Source organism: Chaetodon trifascialis, chromosome 16 (assembly GCF_039877785.1).
Source record: "Chaetodon trifascialis isolate fChaTrf1 chromosome 16, fChaTrf1.hap1, whole genome shotgun sequence".
NCBI classification, from domain to species: domain Eukaryota; kingdom Metazoa; phylum Chordata; class Actinopteri; order Chaetodontiformes; family Chaetodontidae; genus Chaetodon; species Chaetodon trifascialis.
Genome location: NC_092071.1, coordinates 15,092,704 through 15,103,052, shown reverse-complemented (window position 1 = coordinate 15,103,052; position 10,349 = coordinate 15,092,704). Strand labels below are relative to the sequence as shown.

At 42.7% G+C, this 10,349-nt stretch overlaps 2 protein-coding genes across 2 annotated transcripts; both read left to right on the top strand.

Moving 5' to 3' along the window:
- The first annotated feature begins 839 nt into the window (after positions 1-839).
- dpagt1 (dolichyl-phosphate (UDP-N-acetylglucosamine) N-acetylglucosaminephosphotransferase 1 (GlcNAc-1-P transferase)) lies at positions 840-5,287 on the top strand. Its single transcript, XM_070983637.1, has 9 exons — positions 840-1,307; positions 1,458-1,578; positions 1,653-1,866; positions 2,188-2,334; positions 2,647-2,731; positions 2,837-3,025; positions 3,138-3,225; positions 4,002-4,157; positions 4,246-5,287. Exons 1-9 carry the CDS (start codon positions 1,141-1,143, stop codon positions 4,309-4,311), a joined length of 1,233 nt encoding a protein of 410 aa, XP_070839738.1. The 5' UTR covers positions 840-1,140; the 3' UTR covers positions 4,312-5,287.
- Positions 5,288-5,707: 420 nt separating this feature from the next.
- On the top strand, positions 5,708-10,046 carry hinfp (histone H4 transcription factor). The gene is made up of 9 exons (XM_070982874.1): positions 5,708-6,207; positions 6,679-6,905; positions 7,247-7,358; positions 7,479-7,631; positions 7,744-7,821; positions 8,502-8,622; positions 8,721-8,859; positions 8,957-9,081; positions 9,177-10,046. The coding sequence occupies exons 1-9, from the start codon at positions 6,051-6,053 to the stop codon at positions 9,475-9,477; spliced, it is 1,413 nt and encodes a 470-aa protein (XP_070838975.1). The 5' UTR covers positions 5,708-6,050; the 3' UTR covers positions 9,478-10,046.
- Positions 10,047-10,349: the final 303 nt, after the last annotated feature.

The following is a 10,349-nucleotide window of genomic DNA, read 5'->3' as shown; positions in this document are numbered from 1 at the left end:
TGATAACATAACTGAGCGATGAGCCACTTTTTTTTTTTGTAACTTTCACTTTTGATATCAGTTCAGGTACATTTTGTTCTTGATACTTTGTACTTTTACGTGAGTAATATCTTGAATGCAGGACTTTGTAACGAAGTGGTTTTACATACTTGTAACTAATGAATCTGAAAACCACTGATCTGTAAAACAGAAATATATCTCTGCACAATGGCAGTCACATGTCCTGGAATTTAAGGAGGCTGTAGTTTTTAGTTGAAGTTTTTCCAAAATCTTTTATTCAAATTGCGCATTGCCTTCTCCACATTTCCACAAACCCTTCTGTTGTCGAAGATGTTTCTTTTTAGATTTGTGTTTATTTGTTTACATCATATATAAACTTGTTTAATTCAAAATTTCACCCTCATTTCGCCCTGCTAAAAGGGTCGTTGGGAATTCAAAATTTAAATTTAAAAGAAAGAAAGAAAGAAAGAAAGAAAGAAAGAAAGAAAGAAAGAAAGAAAGAAAGAGCACTCTAAGAATCCGTTTAGACAGCAGATGGCAGAGGCTCATTATACCACTGTACCACTGACATGTCAACCACAGAAGAAGAGGTCACTTCCGTGTTGGCGGTGACAGAAAGCTGTTAAAGCGAAACGTTTGTTTACAGATGTGTCATCTGAGCAGTAACGATGTGCAGAAGGGAGCGCCTTAGAAAATAAAGCAGACGTAATTATATTTTATTAAAAGACCAGAAATCATGTTCATTTACAAACAATACATTTAATACAACCATTTACAGCCAATAACAAGCGTTTAAGCAACATTTTATTTTGAAGGGAGACCGGAAGCTCCTCTTTCTCGTAACTCTGGATACTTAACGGTTGAACTGATATGAGACGTTGAGTTAACACCGACAGGCAGTGATCAGCTAATGCCGTAAATAACCCGTAATGAGAGATGATATGAATTACCATGGTGACTCGTGGACTTCTTCTTCTTCTTCGACGCCAGAATCGCGGAGATGTGTTTGGCTCTGAATTAACGATATGACATGCTTTTACCTCAGTGAAGACAGCCAAAGCTCGTTCATCGATCGTCTGAAGGGGCAACGTCAGATTAGCTAGAAACGAGATTTGATCTGTCAGACACAGACCCGCCAAAATGCCTGGAAACACGTCCCCGGTCCCCGTCCTGCCGCTGGTGATCAGCTGTTTCATGTCGGCGCTCGGCTGCATGGCCACACTGAAACTCATTCCTGCTTTCAAAGACCACTTCATCGCTGCCAGATTGTGCGGAATTGACCTAAACAAAACAACCAAAAAGGAAGTGTGAGTCGTTTCCTTATCTGTCCCACAATGGTATCAGTCAGTGTGTGTTTCATATTATGACAGGTGAAGTGTGTCCAGTTTGGACGTCAGATTTTGCTCTTTTCCTGCCCTAATTGTCGCCTTGTTTCTCATTCTGTTCATTTTTTGCAGTCCAGAGTCCCAAGGAGTCATCAGTGGGACGGTCTTCCTCATCATCCTCTTCTGCTTCATCCCAGTGCCTTTCCTTAGCTGCTTTGTAGGAGATCAGTGCACGGGCTTCCCACATGATGAGGTGGGTCCATTGATGTAAAGCAAAGCTGTGTGTTTCTCTCCAATCTGAAGGCTGACTCTGTGTTGTTGTTGCAGTTTGTGCAGCTGATTGGTGCACTTCTGGCCATCTGTTGCATGATCTTCCTGGGCTTCGCCGATGATGTGCTGAACCTGCGATGGAGACACAAGCTCCTGCTTCCCACCATGGCTTCCCTGCCGCTGCTCATGGTGTACTTTACTAACTTTGGCAACACGGTCATCGTGGTGCCCAAGCCCTTCAGAGCCCTGCTTGGGCTGAACTTAGACATGGGTGAGTTGTGCGGTTGTGTCATCCTGCAGCCTCTCCTGGGGGATCCCAAAATGTTCCCGGACCAGATGGGATGTACTGTATAATCCCTCAAACCTGATCTTCTTGTGGGGTTTCTACTAATTTTCAATAAGGAGCCATTGAAAATTACTCTAGCTAAAATATGAGTGTTTCTCAAAGACATAAAGTAGTTGTCTTGTGCGTTTCTGTCCATTATGCTGCATTAAACACACATTATATGAAGTAGGAAATGACACCTCTGTTGCATTCATCTTCAGTCATTCTGTAAATTATGTTGAGTGCTTAATGTTGGATCTTCTACAGGTATTCTCTACTACGTCTACATGGGCATGCTTGCAGTGTTCTGCACCAACGCCATCAACATCCTCGCGGGAATCAATGGCATCGAGTCAGGTCAAGCCCTGTTCATCTCCGGCTCCATCATCGTCTTCAACCTGCTGGAGCTCAGCGGTGTGTGCTTTGTCTCCTTTCTCGCCATCGGCATTGCAGATGATTCCCTCCACAATGCGAGGCATGGGTGTGATGGATACGGATACACAGATTTTACTTTGAAAGGATTGAAAACAAGTGAAAAAAGTTTGGAAATCAGTGTGGAATTATCACGTTGGCAGAATTTGTCACCCTTTTCAGCCTGAATGTGTTACTTTGTTCTTTACGCATGTGGAAAGTTTCAGTGTCTCTTTCCCGTTGCACAATAATTCCTCATAATGTGCAAACTGCTGAGCACTGGTCTGACCTTTGGTTTGTTGTGCTCTCTATCAGGGGATTACCGTGATGACCATGTTTTCTCCCTCTACTTCATGATACCATTCTTCTTCACCACATTAGCACTTTTTTACCACAACTGGTAAGTTTGTCCTGTTACCTGAGGCAGCTTTACTAAAAGTGCAGAGGGACGTATGACATGTCGGTGGCCTTGTATTCTGTCAACTTGCAGCCTGTTTTGTCACAGGTACCCCTCATCTGTGTTTGTGGGAGACACTTTCTGCTACTTTGCCGGGATGACGTTTGCTGTCGTCGGCATCCTGGGACACTTCAGCAAAACAATGCTGCTGTTCTTCATTCCTCAAGTGGTTAACTTTGTCTACTCCCTGCCTCAGCTCTTTCGTATCATCCCCTGTCCCAGACACCGGCTCCCCAGGTAACCTGCCGCTCATGGACTTGTTAACTTTTCATTTATCATCATTTGTGCTGTTTTGTGTAGTCAGCATTATTTCCTCTTGTCTTTTCCCCAATGTCACTGCTCATGAAAGGCTGAATCCTGACACGGGCAAACTGGGGATGAGCTACTCCAAATTCAAAAGAAAGGACCTCTCTAAATTAGGACACCTCATTCTGACGGTAAAGCTCTTGCACTATGTTTTCTTTTCTTTTTTAACTCATCGCTTGATTAATTTATGTAAAAATATTCAGAAAATGGTGCAAAATATCTGTCACATTTGTCTGGCCAACAGTCAAAAACTCAAAGATATATCATTAAAATTTTATGAAACACAGAAAAGCAGCAAATCCTCACTCTGGAGGAGCTGGAACTAGAGAATGATTGGCAATTTAACTTGCTGATCCACTGAAATGAGCTATTTGAAAAATTGCAAATTAATCAAAATGCAAATAAATTTTCTATCTCTCAACTAATCATTTAATCCACTAATTGTTTCTGCTAATGCAATGGCATTATGTGGTTCCGATGTAAAACATGGTTGCTCATGTGCACATGCTCATCTTGCACATCGTACCCACAGTCCAGTACACACATGCGAGGGGCAGCACGTACCCTCAGCACCAGAAAGCGAGCGGGTAGCGTCATGCCTGATTGTGCAGATGCAATAAACCCTCAAACGACAATGCTGGCAGACTTGTTAGCATCGCAGACGTGTCTCTCATCTGATAAATCAGAAATGTGCAGAGCAATTCATAGGTCTCATTCCAGATCGCCTACTGCAAGAGTGCATGTAGAGAGGATTGGTTGAGGTAAGCAAACACACACACACACACACACACACACACACACACACACACACACACACACACACACACACACACGAGGCCGACCAGTGGCAGGCTTCCAGCTGTGTTTATTGGTTGGTGATAATAATAATGCCTTTAATCCTCAACAGGTGGCAGAGTTATTGAAGCTGCTAGAGGTGCGAAGAGGCCAGGAGGGAGATGATGAATTTATTGAGTGCAACAACATGACCATAATAAATCTGGTCCTGAAATTGCTCGGTCCCACCCATGAGAGAAACCTCACAATCATCATGCTCATCATACAGGTATAAGAATAACACCTGCTGTGTCCAAACACCCTGGAATAATGGAGGAGGTTATGAATGTTGATGCTCATTTCTGTGTCTCCCTCAGGTGATGGGCAGCGTAGTTGCTTTTGGGATCCGTTATCACCTGGTGCGTCTTTTCTACGACGTCTAGACGGCTCTCAAGCAAAGGGAGAGAATGACGGACTGAGAAAATATGATATTATTATGGAACTATTTTATAGGCTCATGGTCCATCTGTCATTTTTCTGCCTCAGACTTGACCGGCGATAAAGACCCAGACCAAGGTTTAAAGCTCTATTTCTCTTTGTAGAACGGTTTGACATATAAGCATAAACGGCAGCAGTAGTGCTGGTTGTTGTCCTGGTTTTCGGTAATTACAAGCAAGAAAAGGAGCCTGGGTCTTAATCATCTCGTGTGCCCACTCTGAAAGTGTATTTTTATACTTGGTTTTTTAATGGAAAAGTGCAGTAAGTGAGGATGACTTTTGGTCTTCATGGCAGCCGGAATCAATGGCCGACCGCTACTAAATTCTCACCATTTCATACCAGATTTCTGGATGTAGAAGTGCCCTAAAATATTCACAGTGGTCTGCTGCTTGAATCTGCTGTTGAAGCAAAAACGTGCCCACCCATGTACCCATTTCATCCACACTCATAGCTATCAATCCATATACTACGGGTGGGAAAGTTGGTATCTTTTGTTTGTTTGTTTACCTCTTAATAAATGCACACAGAATGGTGGTTGTGAAGAAAAGCAGCGAAAACATAATGAGGTGAGAATCAGTCTGAAAGTGATCACAGGGAATTAGTTGGAGACAGGTAATATATTGGATATTGGGTAAGGAGTGATGAAGTGAGATTATAGTGTCTGGATTATTGGAAAATATAATTAAGGTCTATGGAAGGTGAAGGGGTGGGAATTGATGGTTTATGCCTTTCTGGGTATTATTGGATACATACACTAGCTATATTTTTACTGACTGATGTATTTTCCTCCCAAGGGTTCAGCAGACATGACAATGTGAAGTCAACTGGCACTGGACTATTTTGTTTAGGAATGTAACTACGGAACAAACTGTTTACTGTTCAGATGGAAGGCTCAAATTGAGAAATAAAAGCTGATCAAAATATTGTGTAAAGATTGCGCCATTATTATTATTATTATTTGCAGTGGTTTAAGAAGTATTTGGTTTCTGAATTAGAAGCAGCAATTAGAAAAAATATATAAAGAAAATATTTTTTATCAGATTTCAGTCCTCAATCCAATCTAGAATCAACTGGGGTCTTGTTGTGGGGTTCAAAACTGCAATTTGTCAATTGTAACTATAACTGCCAAATAAATGTAGTGGAGCAAGTATGAAGTAGTGTATAATGAAAATACTCAGGTAAAGTGAAACTACTTCATAATTGCACTGAAGTGCAGGACTTGCGTAAAATAACTTAACTATATTCGAGGCCTGATTATCTCAGAATTTTGTGGAAAACGCGAAGTCAAAAGGAGATTTTGAGGCGGAACATTTTACAGCCGGAACTATTGAAGTATGCGTTGTTTCCGGAGTGACATCTGCGCTGCACGTAGCTCGCGTTGACTGGCCAAAACAATTCTAGTGTTTTCTACGTGCTAGTGCCTTCCCTTAGCAACATATAACGTTGAAACTCATATCCAAGAAATATTTTGACGCTTTTTAGTTTGCCAAAGTGCTCCAATATGAAGTTTCTGAAACACTGTCAGAGCTGGTAAATATTTTAGAGACACTGGTCACTGTGGCCAACCAGTATCCGGTGTTAGCTAGCAGCCTGTGTGCTGCAGGTGGTGGTCAAGCCTGGGCGACGTTTGCAGTTTCAGCCCGTTCAAAACACACCACATTCAGCCCACCTCTGACTCAGAGAGATGCCGCCTAACAAACGGATCCATAAGAAGACACTGAAGTTGGAGTGTGAATGGAGTTCGTGTCAGGAGTCGTTCAGTCGGATGGAGAACTTCTGCAAGCACGCGGAGGGTCACCTTACTGCTCTGAACATGGCGGAGGAGGATGAAGAAGTAGAAGGTGAGGAGTTTTTAGTGTAAGAAATCAAAGTATCTGTCTGTGGCTTATCTAGTGGGGGTTTTTTAGAGCCTAATAGCACAATTTACTTCAGATATGCAGCCTGGAAGTAGTGAGACACTGACTCATCCTCATCCTCATACAGGTATGAAATGAATCTGTCTGCAGCTTGAGGCCTGATAGACCACCACCAGGAAGTGTGTCCTGGTGTGTGTGTAGGTTGTAAACCTGATTACAAAAGATTTCCTGATAAATATTAATTGTGATGTCTTTATGTAACTTTAACTGACTATATTTTGTCTCCCTGCTCCTGTTTTGATGAAAATCCATAATACTCCCAAATTATAGCTGTAATTTTCTACCTCAGCCAAATAGTTGTTGCTTCATCTTACATCTATTGTGCTGACGTGCTGTTAAATGCATAATTTAAACAAGAAATACTTATGCTTTGCGTACTTTACTTTTTGTGCAAAGGGGAGAGAAACTGTCTTTGGAGAGACTGTGGCTTCTGTTCTGTGGAGGGTCCTGAAGAGCTGCGAAGACATCTGTTCTTTCACTGTTACCACACTAAGTTGAAGCAGTTGGGTCAGCAGGTGCTTAACGCCCAGCCAGAAATGGGCACCTGCTCCATCGGCTACCACAACCGCAACAGCATCCCTGAAATCCCAGACAACTTTATCTGCCTTTGGGAGGAATGTGAGGTAAACATGGCAGAAGCCACCTTCTCACATGCACATGCACTTTGCATGCTTCAGCTAATGCAAGTCCATGATGTATAGAAAGTGAAGTCTACATCTGTGAAATAAATAACATCTCTTCACTTAGTTGTCATGGATTCACTTGCCTTAATAAATTCACTGAATGCAAGTGTTTGAGTTTTTTTTTTTTTTTTTTTTTTAAAGCTAAGCAGTTTGAGTGACTTGACTGCCAAAGAGCACACAGTTGGGATAAGTGTCCATGAAGCAGAACTTAAACTTTTGTCTTCATGAACTCTTAACATTTCTGGCTATGTGTTTTTTCTTTCTTTGCATATTTGTTAAAGCAACCGCCATATGAAAATCCAGAGTGGTTCTATCGCCACGTAGAGATGCATGGCCTGTGCATGGATGTACCAGCAGGAGACTGTGAATTCCCAATACGTTGTGGATGGAAAGGTACTGCGTTCAACATGGCGTATCTCCTGATTAGAGCTCAGAAGTTTAAAATGCTGATTACATTTTCTTCTTGGTACTAAGACTGTGGGATTATTGAGGTCTGAGCCTGTCGCTCCACAGATTGCGAAGCCACTGCTAAAGGGCGTCCGAAGCTGCGGGAGCACCTGCGGAGCCACACCCAGGAGAAGGTTGTGGCATGTCCAGGCTGTGGGGGGATGTACGCCAACAACACCAAGTTCTTTGACCACATCATAAGACAGAACGCCATGGAAGGTAAAGTCAGAATTATGACAAGATAATCAGCAATGATTGCAACTTTTTTTAGGGTCAAATTGTGTCAATCAGTAATTCTTGCTTTGTGTGCTTGCATGCATGTTTGCTGTAGGTCAGAGATTCCAGTGTTCTCACTGTTCCAAGCGTTTTGCAACAGAGCGACTACTGCGAGACCACATGAGAACCCACGGTCAGTCCTGCGGCCATTGTGCTGTCAGTATTACTTGTTCTTAACGTGGACTGGGGAGAACAAAAAAGACCGCTCTGCTGTTTTTGTGTGTTTCAGCTCAAGAACCTCAAAGCACACAAAGTTTGTGCAACTAACAGAAATTAATACCATTTTCCAAACCATGCCTTACACTTTTAGACTCATTTCTGTCTGCACGTTTGAAATGACACCTGACAACTGAGTGTTATCATAAAATGTATGATGTACTAGCTTTTCCATGCAAGTCAACATTTGGTCCAAAATAGGCCTTTACAGGTTTGCATGTGTTGTGTTTTTTGTTTTTTTCCTCGCCATAAATCCACTACCCTGCCAGGTGTGTTTATCTACCTATAAACATTAGCAAACGTTAGCAGGCCTCAACTCTTTAGATCCCTGCATCCCTATGAGAAGCTCTCAAGAAAATCTCTGAGCTGGATGTCTGAGTTGTTATGGCAACAGTGTCAAGTTTTAATGTAAATTATTTCACCAGTATTTTTTGGCTTGAAGCACAAACGCCTGTGACGCCTGTTTTTGAGCAGCTGACCATGTGATGCACTTTGATGTCCAAGTGAGTGAGGCAGTTCTTCTGACAACAAACAGCTCTGCCATCTTATCAGATGATTTAATCTGATCACTGCTTTGTCTTTTTCTGGTTGCTACAGTGAGCCACTACAAATGCCCGCTGTGTGACATGACGTGTCCATCGCCGTCTTCACTGCGCAACCATGTTAAGTTCCGCCACAGTAATGAGAAGCCATACAGCTGTGAATACTGTGAATACAGGTATCACATCCTCTCAAGCTGCAGCAATGGAAAGCAAGATTAGGCTGTAACAGACACACTTGCATTCTTTTTTTCTTAATACTCCCTTGGGTTTGCAGGTGCAAGAATCTAGTCGACTTGCGCAAACACCTGGATAGCCACAGCAGCGAGCCGGCATTCCACTGTGAGGTTCCCGGCTGCGACTTCACCTCTCGTACCCTGGTGACCATGAAGATTCACCACAAAAAAGAGCATGAGGTGAAAGAGGGGATTCTTTAAGTTATTGTTCATTTGCACTCAGATTGGGATTTTTGATGTCATCTGTAGTTCTCTAATGTTTCCTTTCCGTAATCAGGGGAATTTTGTAGCTCGTTATAAGTGCCATGTGTGCGATCAGTGCTTCACCAGGGGCAACAACCTAACTGTTCACCTGCACAAAAAGCACCAATTCAAATGGCCATCTGGACACCCTAGGTTCAGGTAAGTCTCGCATTTACAAATCAATCAATCCAGGAATGCTGATTTTCCAATGTTGGGTTGATGCAGCACTCACAGTCTCTCCGTCACTCGGTCAGGTACAAGGAGCATGAGGACGGCTTCTTGCGGCTGCAGCTGATTCGCTACGAGAGCGTGGAACTGACAGAGCAGCTGATGAGGGAAAGACAAAATAGGCAAGCAGATGAGGATGAGGACGATGGCCACGCTGAGGGTCAGGAGCTGGAGGAAGAGTCCCAGGGTGTGCCTCCTTCAGAGCTGCAGGTGGAACTGAGAGGGGTGCTGCTGGAAGAACAAAGGACCGAGGAGCCATCCATCAGCGCTGAGGAGGGCAGTCAGGAAGACGGCATGTTGTATGTTCTCGCAGGAGGTTTGTCGTGAACAGGAGGACTCTGCCATGCAGCAGCTCCAGGATACTGCTCAGCAGCAAGGAAGGCAGGTGGATTGACCACCATAGCAGTCTGTCTACATAACCCAATACATGACAGGACGCTCTGTAACCAGCTGTGCTGTTTCAGATACATGGCAAACATGAAGAATCTTAAGCACTTAAAAGAAGTTAATACGTCTAACTGAAGGTATGTGTACTCCGTGGTGACCCATATTGAACCTATATTAGGTAATAACCCTGTTTTAATGTGTTTTGTTTAGTAGTGTTGATCTTGTGGATAACCTATTTGACAGTACTTTTAGATTATTTTGAATTCATTCATTGTACCTCATACTCTAACATCTTCAGACTGACTTGAATGGCCACTAATGCTGCACTGCCTGTTGTGTGGTCTTTCTCTTTTGAAAGCTGTCCCAAGTTCAGAAATACATCCGCATGATGCCATCAGAATGGTTAATATTCAGTAAAATGTGTGGCATCCAGCAGAGAGGGCCCTACCTCATTAAATGATTGTGTGTGTTTTTTTTTTATGCTTGAATAAACTTGACAAAATGTTTGCAAAAATCACATTTCAAATGTTTTTTTGTTTGTCTTTAATGTGGCACCGTAAAATGTTTTCTGTAATGCACAAAATTCAGTGCCATTACTTAAAATTAGTCATTTAAAGAGGAATGTGCATCATCCTACTGTCATGAATTACAGCTCACTACACAGTTCCCGCATGGCGCCCCCTGCTGGATGCAGTTCCTCCACTGCAGCCTGATAATATCAGGCTCTCCTAGAACAGACATGTTATTATCTAAAAATCTATTGGCTCGGCTTTTAGTAGACAAACTGATTAGGTGACTAAACTGAATTGTTG